A 20095-nucleotide genomic window follows, 5' to 3' on the forward strand; every position below is an offset into this window, starting at 1 on the left:
GGCTTTTCTGCTAGAGCAAATAAAACAGAGCAAATAGACAGCGTGAGTTCCTGAGCTCTGTGCCCTCCCCCTGCCACTGGGAAATTATCTGTGCAGGACTTTCTGCAAACAGCGAGTGACTTCCCCCCCCTCCTCCAGCCAGCAAGCTAGAGAAAAGTTAACACTCTGTGTTCAGGATCCCTGGGGCTCTCCTCCTTGCAATCAGCAAGGGACTTTCTTATAATAAATACTGTAAATGTCCTGGGAGCCTTCCCTGCACCGTCTTTTCTCCCTTTGTCTGGGAAACCAGTCAGGGGGGATCTCACCTTAAACACTGCTTCAGTCCAGGCAATGGAAATAGCAGAGTCAGCTTGCTGTGTCCGGTCACACCGGTGCCATATTCAACTCAGAGCCTGCAAAGAGGGGCTGAGGAATTGGGCTATAGGGGCACAGGCCTCTACCCTGGGCTTTGGCAAATCGGTGTCTGTGGAACCAGTCGTCCCAGCCCAGGATCCAGCGTCGCAGGAGGGGGTACAAGGAGGCGACACTCCACGTTCCCGCCAGTTGATTGTAGTGGGAGATCGGTCCCAAAAGGAAACTGTCACCCTCAAAAAATAAACCTTGAAAGGAAGTGCCTCCTACAGACACTAAGCTTAAACTGAGGTTGCCTGGCCTGGCCAGGGGGTGTATACTGCAGAGGAGGAGCTATGCTTTTGCATCTACTTAGTGTCCTCCTATGGATAGGCAGCATAACACCCATGGTCCTGTGTCCCCCAATGAGGTGTCAGAGAAATATAGGAATTCAGTATAATTGGCTAAAACTGTATTGGGAACTTAAAGGGAATTGTTCCAAAAACATCTATTGAAGCACCCATAGGAAAAATTATCAATTTACAAATGCTGCGAGTCCTGCTGCCAAGAACCAAACTGTTCCACAAAGTCAAAGAAGCAGTGCAAGATCACTTTAGCTCTATTCACAAAGGGAAGACTAGGACCCCCGGTCCCTGTGATGGGTGGTTATGTGTCTCACCGGTTGGGTTCCCCACAAATGATATATTTTGCATTAATCTGTGGATAGTTCATAAATGTGAATTAGGATAAAAGGATCCACATATCCTGACAACTTAGAGGAGTTTTCTACAGAATTTTATGGATGACATTTAACATGATAAATAGCATGGTGCCCCATATTACACCACACCGACCCTAGAAGTCAATCTGCTGAATGGTTAAATGCAAGGGATTCATTTACCGGTTTGTTGCTTGAGGACACAAAACTGTTCAGTGTGTTGAAGGCAAGCTTGATGTTAAACCTCCTCTTCTGTTCTGCAGAAATATGCTTCAACTGTTGAGTCTGTAAAATAATTGGTTTGATAGACTTGTAAATTATGAATTCCACTATGGAAGCGATATAAAGGGGATGATAGCAGGCTAGGTAATCAGCAATAAATGATCATCATAATCTAAAGTTAACCAGATTTAGAAGAAACGTTCCTGCCATCTGGACTGTGGTAGCCAACCAAAGAGTCAAATTTAAAAACCTGACATATGCAAAAATTCAAATACTAACATTTTTATCCAATAAAGTGCAAATAATACAGTCCAGCAAGGATATATACAAGAAACTGTTCACTTTCGGTGCATCTTGCTACCTTAAACAAATATTGCTGTAGATCCTCAGGAGAATGCTGAGACCCTGCAAGGAGGAACAAGACACCTGAACACCTGTGCGAGGTTTTTTGGGTAACCGCCTTCCCTTGTATATGAGATTTTAGAGTGAGACAACTCTAACAGACCAAATTAGACTTACTGGCTGCTGATATTTTTTCAACGAGCCAACCAACAAGGCTGGTGGTACATCAATGACTACCATGTCCCCGTTAATACGCATGGCGTCATAGTGCTAAGTTGGACTTGCATTAGCAAGCACCAAATGCTACACACTGGTCTTTCATTCTTCTTCTAGCATGAAAGTTTTACTTCTAGGGGTTGTCCAGTGGATACAAAAAAAAAAAAAGTCGTCATTGCCCACCCCTGGTACAGATGATGACTTACTAATTGGTAGGGGTCCGATCAGCAGGATGGAAACTCTTATATGTGATGCAGAACTTTTATTCCAATTAGTAAATGGAGAAGCAGGTTGGACGCCTGACAGCCACTCCATGCATTCTCTGTAGGGCTGTTGGAAAAGACGGAATGCAGTGCATGGCAGACCCATAGGGAATCAATAAAGCAGGGGTTGGGAATGTGTACGGTCACTCCATTCTAATGGGGATAAAAAGTTCCTTGCTCTACCAATCGGTGTGGATCCCAGGCGTCAGACCCCTACCCCTCAGGATTGGTGAATGTGGACTTGTTTTCACCTGACAAGCCATTTATCACCCATCAGTCCTGAGAATTAAAACCTCTGACAGTGAACGGGATAACCTCAATCACCTTGTTACAATGATACTTATCAAGGTGGGGTGGAGTATTTAGGCAACAAGTAAATAATCAGTTCAACAAGTTGATGCGTTGACAGTAGAACCAAAAATGGGCAAGAAGGAACAAGGAACAAATTGTGATTGTTACAGCAATGTGCACACAGAGTTCTTCTGCTTCACTAGACAGATGTGCCAAAGTATTTTTCCTAAACATATACTTTAAACATTGCCATAGGCTATCAAAATCCAGATGGAGGCCAAAAGTGTGTTCTTTTGTCTAACTTCTGACTAGTATGTGTCCGTATAAGATAAACACCTACCTAAACAAGTACAGTCCATTATGGCTACAGTAGTCCCCATTACAAATGGACACCTGCAGAGATCTAGTGGTATCCATGCATTGACAGGTCAGGTCATTAGTACAAGGCAGACCACCACAATATTGCACAGGTGGATTTTATGTTATAGCTGATGTATAAACTAGTAGAAACAATGGTGATCAGTGCTCCATCACAAGTGCAAACACTTCACAGTCCATTTTTATGCTAAGTGTGGTCTAATCGCAGCAACCAGATTCTCACACTACTGAAATAATTCAGAATATAGAATGTGAAGCCACAGTAATGGATCTACAGTACAATTTTAAAACTCGATATATCCTTTTACTGTAACTTTCAACATGCAATCCAAGCATAAGTGACATATTTAAAAGGGATATTGCAATTTCTGTCCTGAAATCAAACCATAGATGGCCATAAATTTGGTGACGTTGAATAATAAGAAATGACAGAGGGAAAAATTATTGAACACACGAAGAAAGAGGTGCAAAAAGTCATGGAACATCACGGCACCAGCTGAAATCTATCAGTAATTAGAAAGCAATCCTGCCACTCGGTGAAGAATAATATCAGCTGGTGCAACTAATGGCCTAAATATATATATATATATATATATATATATATATATATATATATATATATATATATATATATATATATTATATATATAATATATATAATATATATAATATATATATATATATATATATATATATAATATATATAATATATATATATTATATATATATATATATATATATATATATATATATATATATATATATATATATATATATATATATGTCAGTACTAAGGTGCCACACACAATAAACATCTTATGATGGGTAAAACCATTGAGCTCTCTCAAAACCTCTGCAACGTTGTCGTTGACAAAAATAGTGATGCCATTGGTTACAGAAACCTTATAAACTACTGAAAGTTACGGTGAGTATTGTTTGGGTCATAATCCGGAAGTGGAAAGGCATTATTTCATCATCAAACGGCCATGATTCGGTGCTCCCTACAGGATTTTAGATATGTCCATGAGACAAGAACCAGCTGTGGAGATCTACAGAAAAACCTGGAATCAGCAGGTACAACTGTTTTAAAAGATAAGTAATGCACTCAACCGCCAAAGTATGTATGCACACTCACCAAGCAAGACTCCATTACTGAGCAAAAAGCATATTCAAGTGCGCTTAAAGTTTGCATTCAGCACTGTCAAACTTCATATAATTGAACGAAGGATGAATGGACAAATATACAAAAAGATATTCTTGATAAACATCTGCTGCCATTTACAAGGACAATGACAGTAAGACAATGATGCAAAACAGACAGCCATGGAAATTGTCAATTGGTTTCAGAGGGGAAAAGAAAATAAAAAATAATAAAAAAAATAAAAAGTTGCCAGAATGTCAATCATCTGACCTGAATCCAATCGAAAATACAGTATATGAAAAGATCTAAAGTTCAGTTCACAGAAGTAGCCCATGGAACCTTCAAGATTTGAAGGGTGTGTGGAAGAAGGGGTCAAAATCACACATGAGCAAAGCATGAAACTATTTTCTCTATACAGAAGGCAGTCATCACCAACAAGAAGGGAATTTTGTTTACTTACCGAAAATTCCTTTTCTTCTAGCTCCTATTGGGAGACCCAGACAATTGGGTGTATAGCTTCTGCCTCCGGAGGCCACACAAAGTATTACACTTTAAAAAGTGTAACCCCTCCCCTCTGCCTATACACCCTCCCGTGGATCACGGGCTCCTCAGTTTTGGTGCAAAAGCAGGAAGGAGGAAACTTATAAATTGGTCTAGGGTAAATTCAATCCGAAGGATGTTCGGAGAACTGAACCATGAACCAAAAGAACAATTCAACATGAACAACATGTGTACACAAAAGAACAACCAGCCCGAAGGGAACAGAGGCGGGTGCTGGGTCTCCCAATAGGAGCTAGAAGAAAAGGAATTTACGATAAGTAAACAAAATTCCCTTCTTCTTTGTCGCTCCATTGGGAGACCCAGACAATTGGGACGTCCAAAAGCAGTCCCTGGGTGGGTAAAAGAATACCTCAATAAAAAGAGCCGAAACGGCCCTTCTCTTACAGGTGGGCAACCGCCGCCTGAAGGACTCGCCTACCTAGACTGGCGTCTGCCGAAGCATAGGTATGCACTTGATAGTGTTTCGTGAAAGTGTGCAGACTAGACCACGTCGCTGCCTGACACACCTGCTGAGCCGTAGCCCGGTGCCGCAACGCCCAGGACGCACCTACGGCTCTGGTAGAATGGGCTTTCAGCCCTGAAGGAAGCGGAAGCCCAGAAGAACGGTAGGCTTCGAGAATCGGTTCCTTGATCCACCGAGCCAAGGTTGACTTGGAAGCCTGCGAACCCTTACGCTGGCCAGCGACAAGGACAAAGAGCGCATCTTAACGACGCAGGGGCGCAGTGCGAGACACGTAGAGCCGGAGTGCTCTCACCAGATCCAAAGAGTGCAAATCCTTTTCACGTTGGTGAATTGGATTAGGGCAAAATGAAGGTAAGGAGATATCCTGATTGAGATGAAAAGTAGATACCACCTTAGGGAGAAATTCCGGAACCGGACGCAGAACCACCTTATCCTGGTGAAACACCAGGAAGGGGGCTTTGCATGATAGCGCTGCAAGCTCAGACACTCTCCGGAGTGATGTAATTGCCACTAGAAAGGCCACCTTTTGCGAAAGACGTGATAAAGAGACATCCCGCAGCGGCTCGAAAGGTGGTTTCTGAAGAGCCGTTAGCACCCTGTTAAAATCCCAGGGTTCCAGCGGACGCTTGTAAGGTGGGACTATGTGGCAAACTCCCTGCAGGAACGTGCGGACCTGCGGAAGCCTGGCTAGACGCTTTTGAAAAAATACGGAGAGCGCCGATACTTGGCCCTTGAGAGAGCCGAGTGACAAACCCTTGTCCATTTCGGATTGGAGGAATGAAAGAAAAGTGGGTAAGGCAAACGGCCATGGAGAGAAACAGTTATCAGAGCACCAGGATAAGAAGATTTGCCAAGACCTGTAATAGATCTTGGCGGATGTTGGCTTCCTGGCTTGTCTCATGGTGGCAATGACATCCTGAGATAACCCTGAAGACGCTAGGAGCCAGGACTCAATGGCCACACAGTCAGGTTGAGGGCCACAGAATTCAGATGGAAAAATGGCCCTTGTGACAGCAAGTCTGGGAGGTCTGGAAGCGCCCACGGCTGCCCCACCGTGAGATGCCACAGATCTGGGTACCACGATCGCCTCGGCCAGTCTGGAGCGACGAGAATGGCGCGACGGCAGTCGGACCTGATCTTGCGTAACACTCTGGGCAGCATCGCCAGAGGAGGAAACACATAAGGCAGTCGGAACTGCGACCAGTCCTGAACTAACGCATCCACCGCCAGAGCTCTGTGATCCTGAGACCGTGCCATGAATGCCGGGACTTTCTTGTTGTGCCGTGACGCCATGAGATCGACGTCCGGCGTTCCCCAGCGGCGACAGATCTCTCGAAACACTTCTGGGTGCAGAGACCATTCCCCCGCATCCATGCCCTGACGACTGAGAAAATCTGCTTCCCAGTTTTCTACGCCCGGGATGTGAACTGCGGAGATGGTGGAGGCTGTGGCTTCCACCCACTGCAGAATCCGCCGGACTTCCTGGAAGGCTTGACGACTGCGAGTGCCGCCTTGGTGGTTGATGTATGCGACGGCAGTGGCGTTGTCCGACTGGATACGGATCTGCCTGCCCTCCAGCCACCGCTGAAAAGCCAATAGGGCTAGATACACTGCCCTTATTTCCAGAACATTGATCTGAAGGAAGGACTCTGTCGGAGTCCAGGTTCCCTGAGCCCTGTGGTGGAGAAAAACCGCTCCCCACCCTGACAGGCTCGCGTCCGTGGTGACCACAGCCCAGGTTGGGGGAAGGAAGGATTTTCCCTGCGATAGAGAATTGGGAAGGAGCCACCACTGAAGTGACGTCTTGGTTGCAAGGGAAAGAGAGACGTTCCTGTCGAGGGAAGCCGACCTCCTGTCCCATTTGCGGAGAATGTCCCATTGGAGCTGCCGTAGAAGGAATTGCGCGAACGGCACTGCCTCCATTGCTGCCACCATCTTCCCCAGGAAGTGCATGAGGCGCCTTAAGGGGTGTGACTGACTCCGAAGAAGTGATTGCACCCCTGCCTGCAGGGAAAGCTGTTTGTCCAGCGGTAGCTTGACTACCGCTGACTGTGTATGAAACTCTTCCCGAGGTAAGTCAGTGATTGGGTCGGTGTCAACTTGGATTTTGGGAAGTTGATGATCCACCCGAACTGCTGGAGAGTCGTCAGAGCGACTGTAAGGCTGTGTTGACACGCCACCCGAGAAGGGGCCCTGACTAGGAGATCGTCTAGGTAGGGAATCACCGAGTGGCCCTGAGAGTGTAGGACCGCCACGACGGATGCCATGACTTTGGTGAAAACCCGTGGGGCTGTCGCCAGGCCGAAAGGCAATGCCACGAACTGAAGGTGTTCGTCCCCGATGGCGAAACGCAAAAAGCGTTGATGTTCGGGTGCGATCGGCACGTGGAGATAAGCATCTTTGATGTCGATCGATGCTAGGAAGTCTCCTTGTGACATCGAGGCGATGACCGAGCGGAGAGTTTCCATCCGAAACCGTCTGGTTCTCACGTGTCTGTTGAGCAGTTTGAGGTCCAGAACGGGACGGAATGATCCGTCCTTTTTTGGCACCACGAACAAGTTGGAGTAAAAGCCGCGACCACGTTCCTGAAGGGGAACGGGGGTCACAACTCCTTCTGTCTTCAGAGCGTCCACCGCCTGAAAGAATGCGTCGGCCTGAGCGAGGGGCGGAGAGGTTCTGAAGAAACGAGCCGCAGGACGGGAGCTGAACTCTATCCTGTAACCGTGAGACAGAATGTCTCTCACCCATCGGTCTTGAACATGTGGCCACCAGGCGTCGCAAAAGCGGGAGAGCCTGCCACCGACCGAGGATGCGGTTAGGGGATGCCGAGAGTCATGAGGAGGCCGCCTTGGAGGCAGTGCCTCCTGCGGCCTTTTGGGGGCGTGACTTGGACCGCCACGCATAGGAGTTCCTCTGGCCTTTCTCCTGCCTGCTGGACGAAGAGGATTGGGGCTTGGCGGAGGGACGAAAGGACCGAAACCTCGATTGTATTTTCCGTTGTTGAGGTCTCTTAGGTCTGGACTGGGGTAAGGAGGAGTCCTTTCCCTTGGATTCTTTAATAATCTCATCCAATCGTTCGCCAAACAAGCGTTCGCCAGAAAACGGCAAACCGGTTAAGAACCTCTTGGAGGCCGAGTCTGCCTTCCATTCGCGCAGCCACATGGCCCGGCGGACTGCCACAGAGTTAGCGGATGCCACAGCTGTACGGCTAGCCGAGTCTACAACTGCGTTCATGGCTTAGGAAGAAAAAGCTGACGCTTGAGAAGTCAAAGACGCAACTTGTGGAGCAGAATTACGTGTGACAGCATTAATCTCAGTCAGACAAGCCGAGATAGCTTGGAGTGCCCACACGGCTGCAAAGGCCGGGGCAAAGGACGCGCCCGTGGCCTCAAAGATGGACTTCACCAGGAGCTCTATCTGCCTGTCAGTGGCATCCTTTAGCGATGAGCCATCTGCCACCGATACCACAGATCTAGCCGCCAATCTAGAGACTGGAGGATCCACCTTGGGACATTGAGCCCACCCCTTAACGACTTCAGCGGGGAAGGGGTAACACGTGTCAGTGAGGCGCTTAGTAAAGCGCTTGTCCGGAACCGCTCTGGGCTTCTGGACAGCGTCTCTGAAGTTAGAGTGATCGAAGAACGCACTACGTGTACGTTTGGGGAACCGAAACTGGTGTTTCTCCTGCTGAGACGGCGACTCCTCCACAGTAGGAGGCGGGGGAGAGAGATCCAACACCTGGTTGATGGACGAGATAAGATCATTCACTAATGCGTCCCCCTCAGGTGTATCAAGGTTAAGGGCGACGTCAGGGTCAGAACCCTGAGCTGCGACGTCCGCCTCGTCCTCCAGAGAGTCCTCAAGCTGGGAACCCGAGCAGCGTGAAGAAGTCGGGGAAGATTCCCAGCGAGCCCGCTTAGCCTGTCTAGGACTGTGGTCCTGGCAGGAGTCCTCCGCGTGGTACGTAGGGCCCAACCTGGGAGCGCGCTGCGGCTCAGACCAAGAGGGGCCTGGAGGTGATGATCCAACAGGGGCCGGGGCCTGTGTAAGGACCGGTCTGGACTGCAAAGCTTCTAGCAGCTTGGCAGACCATTTGTCCATAGACTGAGCCATGGATTATGAAAGTGACTCAGAGTTTCTCAGCAAAAGAGGAGAACTCTGTCCCTGGCGCCTGGACAGGGGGAGCAGGGGGGTCTACATGAGCCGAGGGGTCCACTAGTGACCGAGGCTCCGGCTGAGCAAGTGAAACAGGGGTCGAGCATTGCTCACAGTGAGGGTAGGTGGAACCCGCAGGTAACATAGCCCCACAAGAGGTACAGGCCGCAAAAAACCCCTGTGCCTTAACAGCTTTGCTCCTTGTGGACGACATGCTATTGTCTCCTAGGAGAATGATCACTGAGGGTATATGGGCAAAAAGAATCCTCCACCGGCAGAATGCCCAAAAAATGGCTGCCGGAGATCTCAGGGGAGGAGTGGAGCCGTGGGCGGCGCCAGGAAAGTGCGGAAATCTGGGGTCCCCACAGTGATCAGTGAGGGGGGAGGAAAACATGCAGGATGCTCCAGCCCTCACATCCGACGTCAGGTCGGCAGTCCCGCCCTTACCCCTGATAGGCAGGCCCGGGGGCGGGATTTTTGCGACTAGGCCGCGATGAAGCCGGGGACTAAATTTGAGACCGCGCCCGACAAGCAGGCACGGTCGGCGCGGAAGTCCGCCGGCCTTCTCAATTCAGCAGCTGCCGCAGCGTCCGGGAAGAAGGTGCGCTCCTGCATATTCCCCAATGGGGACACAGAGTACCTTAGAGTTGCAGGGCCCGGTCCCTGAGGTTGAATCGACTCCGGTCCGGCAGATTCCCACAGGGGCTGCGGAGGGAGCACGGTCCCAGCAAATGGCTGACCGTTCAGGATCCCACTTCTCCCAGAGCCGCTAAGGGATGGTGAAGGAGACGGCATGAGGCTCCGGCCTTTGTACCCGCAATGGGTACCTCAACCTTAACAACACCGCCGACGTAGTGGGGTGAGAAGGGAACATGCCGGGGGCCCCGTGGGGGCCCTCTTTTCTTCCAACCGACATAACTAATATGAGAATGCATGAGTGGATGTGTGCCTCCTTCCACACAAAGCATAAAACTGAGGAGCCCGTGATCCACGGGAGGGTGTATAGGCAGAGGGGAGGGGTTACACTTTTTAAAGTGTAATACTTTGTGTGGCCTCCGGAGGCAGAAGCTATACACCCAATTGTCTGGGTCTCCCAATGGAGCGACAAAGAAAGGCTATTTGATGAAGTATTAAATACATTTCAGTAAGCGTGTTCTATACTTTTTACTTGTCATCTCATTTTTACACATCACTACATTTATGGACATCTATGGTTTGGTTTATTTGGCTGTGTGGCTTGGATAGGTGATTACTGACATTTGGTGAGAAATTCATGTCAATAGCTCCTTTAGAAATAGATTGTTAGAAAACTGGTGACTTGTTCAATACTTATTTCACCCACTGTATACCTATATATATATTATATGAAAATACAGGCTTTTTTAGGTGCACTTATTCAGGCATGGTAGCTGCTGATTATATACGGTTGATAAAAACAAAACTTTCTGTGTCTCTACCCTACCTTGAGTACAGAGTTTTGATGGTCTGCGGTGGTTTTTCCTGAGCTATGCGGTGGACTGAGACTGTGTTCAGATGCACATGGGGATCCTTGCCTTGAATCTCGGCCTGAAACACCAAATACAATTTGTGATAAACAGAATAAAAATACAGATTCAGAAATGACAGACAATTATTAAAGACCAACTACTTAAAAAAAATAAATAAAAAAATATATACTTATTTTTGACATTGCACTATTTTGTACTGAAGGAGAAGAGATCTCTGGTATCCATTGTTATCCATATGTTGAAGATGCAGCCCAGTATACGGCCACATGCACACAATGAGTATTTGGTGAGTTTTTGTACTTCTGTATTTGGAAACCAAAACCAGGAGTGGAACAATCAGAGGAAAAAGTATAATATAAACACCGGCACCACTTCTGTATTATTTACCTTCTCCTGGTTTTGGCTACAAATACAGATGTAAAAAAACTCGCCAAATACTCACCGTATGCACATGGCCTTAGGATCCCATCAAATACTTGGTGCACATGGGTACCCTTGATTTCTATCATTGGCGGGATCACTTCAGAATTTTTAGGTTTGGAGAGAAGTTGAGTTTTATATGAAGGCTATTATTAAATACCGGATTCTACCGAGAACAAGTTAGGCTATGCTCACATTACACTATATGAACACAGTCGTTGTAATGCACCAAGAAAGGCGCCAGCGTGCAAGCCGGCCCTAGCCAGAAGTTAGCTATTCACCTAATTGATGCGGAAACAGTCTACTTTTGGCCTCAGTGTTTTGTGTCGGCATAATATTTTTTAAAACTTATATTAGGAAAGGGAAGCAGACCATGATGGGGAATATTCCTGACATATACCAGTAATATGTGAATAGAGCCTTACACCGGGAAGAGAAGCCAGAGCAACGTATATACATAGTGTATTAAGCAATGTGTGCACGTTGCGTAATTAAATACTTTTACGCTGCGTTCTGCACCGCAGCGTAAAAGCATGCGTCCTGCGTCCCCAGCACAATCTATGTAGATTGTACAAATTCCATCCGCACGTTGCTTTTTAAAATGCAGCGTTCTAAAAAGTAACATGTCAATTGTTTTGTGCGTTCTGGATGCTTTCTCCACTCTGTCTATGGGAAAGGCAGCATCCAGAACACACAAATTCTGCAGGAATTCTGCAGACACCAAACTTTCAGAACGGAGCTTTTCAGCTGCGTTCTGAATCGCACAAGCAGTGACTTCACACTGCGGTGCAGAACACCCTTACGTGCGCACATAGCCTTAAGCTGAAACATAGACTTACTTAGTCCGTCACTGACTGAATTAGGTTACTTTCACACTTCAGTTGTTTCAAATCCACCAGGTCCGTCGTTGTGACGGAACGACGGATCCGTCGTTTAGCTGTCAACGGATGTGTTATTTCACAGGATTCCGTTCACAGGAATCCTGTGAAATAACTGATCAGTCGCGTCCGTTACATCCATTGTGCGTCCGTTTCTTGACAGATCCGTCGTGATCCGTTTGTGTTTGGGACAGCCCAATGGGAGTGCCAGACATGCTGGGCATGCTCAGTAGAACATGACAGGATCCAGCACTGGATTCCGTTGTGTGACGGATTACGGCGGAATCCTGCACCATAAATAACCATTATACCTCTTGACTGATTGGAATGGAATCCTTAGCAGTGAGTTTTTTTGATGCTCCAAAAAAACAAAAACATAAAAAAAAAAAAAACGTTTACAGTGTCAGTTGCTTCCGTCCAACGGTCAGTCAGTCCATGACTGATCTGTCGTGCAGCAGATGCAACACAAGGCCATCAGTCACAATCCGTCATTAATACAAGTCTATGGGGAAAAAAAACTGTTGCAGGATACCGTATTTTCTCAAGGCAACAGATTGTGACTGATGGAAAAGAAGGGAATTTTGTTTACTTACCGTAAATTCCTTTTCTTCTAGCTCCTATTGGGAGACCCAGACAATTGGTGTATAGCTTCTGCCTCCGGAGGCCACACAAAGTATTACACTTTAAAAAGTGTAACCCCTCCCCTCTGCCTATACACCCTCCCGTGCCTCACGGGCTCCTCAGTTTTGGTGCAAAAGCAGGAAGGAGGAAACTTATAAATGGTCTAAGGTAAATTCAATCCGAAGGATATTCGGAGAACTGAAACCATGAACCAAAAAGGAACAATTCAACATGAACAACCTGTGTACACAAAAGAACAAACAGCCCGAAGGGAACAGGGGCGGGTGCTGGGTCTCCCAATAGGAGCTAGAAGAAAAAGGAATTTACGGTAAGTAAACAAAATTCCCTTCTTCTTTGTCGCTCCATTGGGAGACCCAGACAATTGGGACGTCCAAAAGCAGTCCCTGGGTGGGTAAAAGAATACCCCGATAAAAAGAGCCGAAAACGGCCCCCTCTTACAGGTGGGCAACCGCCGCCTGAAGGACTCGCCTACCTAGACTGGCATCTGCCGAAGCATAGGTATGCACCTGATAGTGTTTCGTGAAAGTGTGCAGACTAGACCAGGTAGCTGCCTGACACACCTGCTGAGCCGTAGCCCGGTGCCGCAATGCCCAGGACGCACCCACGGCTCTGGTAGAATGGGCTTTCAGCCCTGAAGGAATCGGAAGCCCAGAAGAACGGTAGGCTTCAAAAATCGGTTACTTGATCCACCGAGCCAAGGTTGACCTGGAAGCCTGCGACCCCTTACGCTGGCCAGCGACAAGGACAAGAGCGCATCAGAACGGCGCAGTGGCGCCGTGCGAGACACATAGATCCGGAGTGCTCTCACTAGATCTAGCAAGTGCAAATCCTTTTCACATTGGTGAACTGAATGAGGGCAAAATGAAGGTAAGGAGATATCCTGATTGAGATGAAAAGGGGATACCACCTTAGGGAGGAATTCCGGGACCGGACGCAGAACCACCTTATCCTGGTGAAAAACCAGGAAGGGGGCTTTGCATGACAGCGCTGCAAGCTCCGACACTCTACGGAGCGATGTAACTGCCACTAGAAAAGCCACCTTCTGCGAAGACGTGATAGAGAGACATCCCGCAGCGGCTCGAATTCAGATGGAAAAATGGCCCTTGAGACAGCAAGTCTGGTCGGTCTGGGAGTGCCCACGGTTGACCCACCGTGAGGTGCCACAGATCCGGGAACCACGACCTCCTCGGCCAGTCTGGAGCGACGAGGATGGCGCGGCGGCAGTCGGACCTGATCTTGCGTAACACTCTGGGCAGCATTGCCAGAGGAGGAAATACATAAGGCAGTCGAAACTGCGACCAATCCTGAACTAATGCGTCCGCCGCCAGAGCTCTGTGATCCTGAGACCGTGCCATGAATGCCGGGACTTTGTTGTTGTGCCGAGACGCCATGAGATCGCCGTCCGGCGTTCCCCAGCGGCAACAGATCTCTTGAAACACGTCCGGGTGAAGAGACCATTCCCCTGCGCCCATGCCCTGGCGACTGAGAAAGTCTGCTTCCCAGTTTTCTACGCCCGGGATGTGAACGGCGGAGATGGTGGAGGCTGTGGTCTCCGCCCACAGCAGAATCCGCCGAACTTCTTGGAAGGCTTGACAGCTGCGCGTGCCGCCCTGGTGGTTGATGTACGCGACCGCCGTGGCGTTGTCCGACAGTATGCGGATCTGCCTGCCCTCCAGCCACCGATGGAATGCCTTTAGGGCTAGATACACTGCCCTTATCTCCAGAACATTGATCTGAAGGGAGGACTCTGTCGGAGTCCAGGTTCCCTGAGCCCTGTGGTGGAGAAAAACCGCTCCCCACCCTGACAGACTCGCGTCCGTCGTGACCACAGCCCAGGATGGGGGCAGGAAGGATTTTCCCTTCGACAGAGAAGTGGGAAGAAGCCAACACTGAAGAGAGGTTTTGGCTGCCAGAGAAAGAGACGTTCCTGTCTAGGGACGTCGACCTCCTGTCCCATTTGCGGAGAATGTCCCATTGGAGTGGACGCAGATGAAACTGCGCAAAGGGAACTGCCTCCATTGCTGCCACCATCTTCCCCAGGAAGTGCATAAGGCGTCTCAAAGGGTGTGACTGAGCCCGAAGAAGAGAGTGCACCCCTGTCTGCAGCGAACGCTGTTTGTCCAGCGGTAGCTTGACTATCGCTGAGAGAGTATGAAACTCCATCCTGAGGTAAGTCCGTGATTGGGTTGGATTCAATTTTGACTTTGGGAAATTGACGATCCACCCGAACCTCTGGAGAGTCTCCAGAGCAACGGTCAGGCTGTGTTGACATGCCACCCGGGAGGGTGCCTTGACTAGGAGATCGTCTAAGTAAGGGATCACCGAGTGGCCTTGAGAGTGTAGGACTGCCACAACGGATGCCATGACCTTGGTGAAGACCCGTGGGGCTGTCGCCAGGCCGAAAGGCAGTGCCACAAACTGAAGGTGTTCGTCCCCAATGGCGAAACGCAGGAAGCGTTGATGTTCTGGTGCGATCGGCACATGGAGATACGCATCCCTGATGTCGATTGATGCTAGGAAGTCTCCTTGGGACATCGAAGCTATGACAGAGAGGAGAGATTCCATGCGAAACCGTCTGGTTCTCACATGTCTGTTGAGCAGTTTGAGGTCCAAAACGGGACAGAATGATCCGTCCTTTTTTTGGCACCACGAACAAGTTGGAGTAAAAACCGCGACCACGTTCCTGAAGGGGAACGGGGATCACAACTCCTTCTGTCTTCAGAGTGTTCACCGCCTGAAGAAGTGCATCGGTTCGCTCGGGGGGCGGAGATGTTCTGAAGAAACGAGTCGGAGGACTAGAGCTGAACTCTATCCTGTAACCGTGAGACAGAATGTCTCTCACCCATCGGTCTTGGACATGTGGCCACCAGGCGTCGCCAAAGCGGGAGAGCCTGCCACCGACCGAGGATGCGGTTTGGTGAGGCCGAAAGTCATGAGGAGGCCGCCTTGGAGACGGTGCCTCCGGCGGTCTTTGGAGGACGTGACTTAGACCGCCATGCAGAAGAGTTCCTCTGGCTCTTCTGTGGCCTGTTGGACGAGGAGGATTGGGATCTGGCTGAGGGCCGAAAGGACCGAAACCTCGCTTGAATTTTTCGTTGCTGAGGTCTGTTTGGTTTGGACTGGGGTAAGGACGAGTCCTTTCCCTTGGATTGCTTAATAATTTCATCCAATCGCTCGCCAAACAAACGGTCGCCAGAAAATGGCAAACCGGTTAAGAACTTCTTGGAAGCAGAGTCTGCCTTCCATTCGCGTAGCCACATGGCCCTGCGGACTGCCACCGAATTGGCGGATGCTACCGCTGTACGGCTAGCAGAGTCCAGGACGGCATTCATGGCGTAGGATGAAAATACCGACGCCTGAGAAGTCAAAGACGCTACTTGCGGAGCAGAGGTACGTGTGACCGCATTAATCTCAGACAGACAAGCTGAGATAGCTTGGAGTGCCCACACGGCTGCAAAGGCCGGGGCAAAAGACGCGCCTGTGGCTTCATAGATGCATTTCATTAGGAGCTCTATCTGCCTGTCAGTGGCATCCTTGAGCGATGAACCGTCAGCCACTGATACTACGGATCTAGCCGCCAGTCTAGAGACTGGAGGATCCACCTTGGGACATTGAGCCCAACCCTTAACTACGTCAGAGGGGAAGGGGTAACGTGTGTCATTAAGGCGCTTAGTAAAGCGCTTGTCCGGAAAAGCTCTGTGCTTCTGGACAGCATCTCTGAAGTTAGAGTGATCGAAAAAAGCACTCCGTGTACGTTTGGGAAACCTAAACTGGTGTTTCTCCTGCTGTGAAGCCGACTCCTCTACAGGTGGAGTTGGGGGAGAAAGATCTAGCACCTGGTTGATGGACGCTATAAGGTCATTTACTATGGCGTCCCCTTCAGGTGTATCAAGATTGAGAGCAACGTCAGGGTCAGAGCCCTGGGCTGCGACCTCCGCTTCATCCTCCAGAGAGTCCTCAAGCTGAGACCGCGAACAGCGTGATGAAGTCGGGGAAGATTCCCAGCGAGCCCACTTAGCCGGTCTTGGACTGCGGTCCGTGCCAGAGTCCTCCACGTGATACCTAGGGGCCACCCCGGGAGCACGCTGCGGTGCAGACCGAGAGGGCCCTGGGGGCGATGATCCTACAGTGCCCGGGGCCTGTGTAAGGGCCGGTCTGGACTGCAAGGCTTCTAGTATCTTAGCAGACCATTTGTCCATAGACTGAGCCATGGATTGTGAAAGTGACTCAGAGAGTTTCTCAGCTAAAACTGCAAACTCTGTCCCTGCCACCTGGACAGGGGAAGCCGGCGGTTCTACCTGAGCCGAGGGGCCCACCAGTGCCCGAGGCTCCGGCTGAGCGAGTGCCACAGGGCCCGAGCATTGCTCACAGTGAGGGTAGGTGGAACCTGCAGGTAGCATAGCCGCACAAGAGGTACAGGTTGCAAAATAACCCTGTGTCTTGGCACCCTTGCTCCTTGTGAACGACATGCTGTTGTCTCCCAGGAGAGTGATCACTGAGGGTATATAGCCAAAAGCAAAACAATTTTACCGACCGCCCAAAGCGGTGTGTGTCCACCAGATTCCCTGCCTAGGGTCTCCCAGAGCTGCAGCCAGAAGTCCTCCACCGGCAGAATGTGTTTAAAACATGGCTGCCGGTGTTCTCAGGGGAGGAGGGAGCCGTGGGCGGCGACTAAAAGTGCGGGAATCTGGTGCCCCACAGTGATTAGTGAGGGGGTTGGAGGACACCTAAAGTGTGCTCCAGCCCTCACTGTCGACGTCAGGTCGACTGTCCCGCCCTTACCCCTGACTGGCAGGCCCGGGGGCGGGAGTTATGGCACTAGGCCGCATGAAGCCGGAGACTAAATTTAATACCGCGGCCGGCAAACAGGCGCGGTCGGCGCGGAAGTCCCGGTCGTCATAAAAATACAGCAGCCGCTGCAGCGTCTGAGACCAAGCGCTCCATGCACCGTCCCCAAGGGGACACAGAGTACCTTTAGATGCAGGGCCCTGTCCCTGATGATACCAAGTCTCCTGTCCGTCAGATTCCCACAGGGGCTGCGGAGGGAGCCCGGTCCCAGTGAATGGATGACCGGTTAGGATCCCACTTCTCCCAGAGCCTCTAAGGGATGGGGAAGGAAAACGGCATGTGGCTCCAGCCTTTGTACCCGCAATGGGTACCTCAACCTTAACCTTAACAGCACCGCCGACTTAGTGGGGTGAGAAGGGAGCATGCCGGGAGCCCTGTGGGGGCCCTCTTTTCTTCCATCCGATACAATCAGCAGCTGCTGCTGACTAAAATGGGAGCTCGAGTGAATGTGTGCCTCCTTCAACACAAAGCATAAAACTGAGGAGCCCGTGAGGCACGGGAGGGTGTATAGGCAGAGGGGAGGGGTTACACTTTTTAAAGTGTAATACTTTGTGTGGCCTCCGGAGGCAGAAGCTATACACCAATTGTCTGGGTCTCCCGAAGGAGCAACAAAGAAAGACTGAAGTGTGAAAGTAGCCTTAGGATGTCTATCATATCTAAACAGACAGCCAATATACAGAAAATAACATATATTACAATTAGATACATCATAGCATGGTGTATTCTTCTGAGCTCACAGGATGACGGAGAGGGCACGGTGCTGCAGTTCTGTAATGGGGTCATCTCTCTCTTCACCAGGTTATCTTGATTTGGACTGGGAAAGATCCGAGAGACAGCATACTGGGACTTCTGGCTGCCCTGAGACTTCTTTGATGGTCCAACAAAAATACTCCCATGGAACTCCGGCATTACAGAGGTCTGTGAGATGAAGACATAGAAGTATGGGTTCCACATACATCTGATGGATGAACCAGCCTTAGCTTGCTTCATCTAAAAGGCATTCTAATACTCGAGCATGTGCAGATGGCGTCTTATATTTAAAATCATACCCGAATCATTTATGAAGTAGAAGACTCCTCAGTAAAACGCAAACAGTATTTTTCCTGAAGGGTCATATTTGTCCTCATTTTGGTCAGTTTCGCAGCGTCTTTACCTTCAGAGGTTTTTTGTTACACACACACAAACACACACACACACACACACAAACACACACACACACACACTAATGACCCTCTTCCAAGCAGAAGCCGCCTGAAGTATGGTCAGCTCATTTCTTATAGCCTTCATGGCTTTCTTTAGCCTTCTTTAGACTTCATGGCTTACAATGCCTCAAATGGTTGAAAGAAAGTCAAGGGTGTGGAACGTATACACAGCAGGTTGTTTTTATACGGCTGTGGATTTCTTAATTCTTTAAGGGTTTTTTTGTTTCTTTAGTTTGCGCTTTTACAGATGGCTTGCTGACAGACCCTGCCTGAAAAAGACGCAATGTGCGCACAGCCTTAATTATTGTAATATATATATATGCCATTACAAAGGCTGGGCCCAGCTTGCTCGTACGATATATACAGTCTCATTGGTGCACATGGGCATTAGGGAAAACATGAAGCTACAATTATAGATTGTTTTATAGCATAGTAACCATTCCTCACTATAGAGAAATTAGGGTCATGTAAAGGCTCATTCCAGACGCGTGTATTACAGATAAAGCTTTAAGACGAGGTTTACACAAGCAATGGTGCAGATCTATAATGATATGAAGAGTCTTACTCCTGCGATTCCAGCCGGTGCGATGACTACACTGGACTGTGTAATCCTTGGCGCTATCAAGGTATCCGTCTTGAGGGAACCAGGCGATACGATCACAGCTTGAGTCTGACCTGGAAAGTGCGCTGAAAAAGAAACGCATTGTCAGAATCTACACCATGTAATACTTAGTGTACAGCAATACTTAAGTAAGAAGGGGCCGGTGACAGACAACTGCTATATTTAAGGGGGAGATTTTCAGAAATAAGTGTTGCCCCTTATATAATAAAGAAGGATATAATCTAATAAACATACTTTCTATATGAATTACTTCTTATGGGTCAAAATCTCTGCTAGCTGTCATTTAATAAAGAAAAAAACCTGTTCTGCCCCACAAAAAACAAAAAACAGTTCTCCATATATGAATAAAATGGGGGCTCAACATACCCCAGTCCGTTATGGTAGCTTAGAAGTTAACCATTTATTCAGCCATAGTGCTGCCTATCCGGGAGCATCTATATATTCACCCAGATCTGATCCAAATTATTAATTAAAATATCCAAATTTGTTTCACTTACAGCATAAAACTGTTTTGATGTTGGAAATACAAAAAATTAGTTTTAGATGCAGATGTAGATAGACTTTGATGCACTTTTTTGGAGTCAACAGCAGATGCAGGAAGATGAAGTGTAATCCTTTGCCCAATAGATTCCTTTACATTTGAATCCACTCCCAACTTTGTGCGTGTTTTTCATTTTTTTTTTTCTTCCTAAAAACTGCCCGTGTAATTCCGGCACAAAGTATCTCCTATAATTCACAATTTCTCACATAGAATTTAGATTAACATTACCTGATAAGCACCCGAAAGCAAAAATGTCAACTGAACAAAGGTCTTCGGGAATATTCTATAATGGGTGCTGTTTCATTAGTGTAAATGATAAGATTTTGATTTGCATTTATGCAAACGAATATAATT

At 48.6% G+C, this 20095-nt stretch overlaps 1 protein-coding gene across 1 annotated transcript in view; it reads right to left on the reverse strand.

The window, feature by feature from the left end:
* MLXIP (MLX interacting protein) overlaps positions 1-20095 on the reverse strand; it is a 154656-nt gene that overhangs the window by 13926 nt on the left and 120635 nt on the right. Inside the window, 4 exon segments of the mRNA XM_075323284.1 lie at positions 1232-1333; positions 10543-10646; positions 18114-18294; positions 19144-19265. Of these exon segments, the coding sequence (XP_075179399.1) occupies positions 1232-1333; positions 10543-10646; positions 18114-18294; positions 19144-19265 (509 nt within the window).

This window comes from Anomaloglossus baeobatrachus, chromosome 1, assembly GCF_048569485.1.
Source record: "Anomaloglossus baeobatrachus isolate aAnoBae1 chromosome 1, aAnoBae1.hap1, whole genome shotgun sequence".
Lineage (NCBI taxonomy): Eukaryota > Metazoa > Chordata > Amphibia > Anura > Aromobatidae > Anomaloglossus > Anomaloglossus baeobatrachus.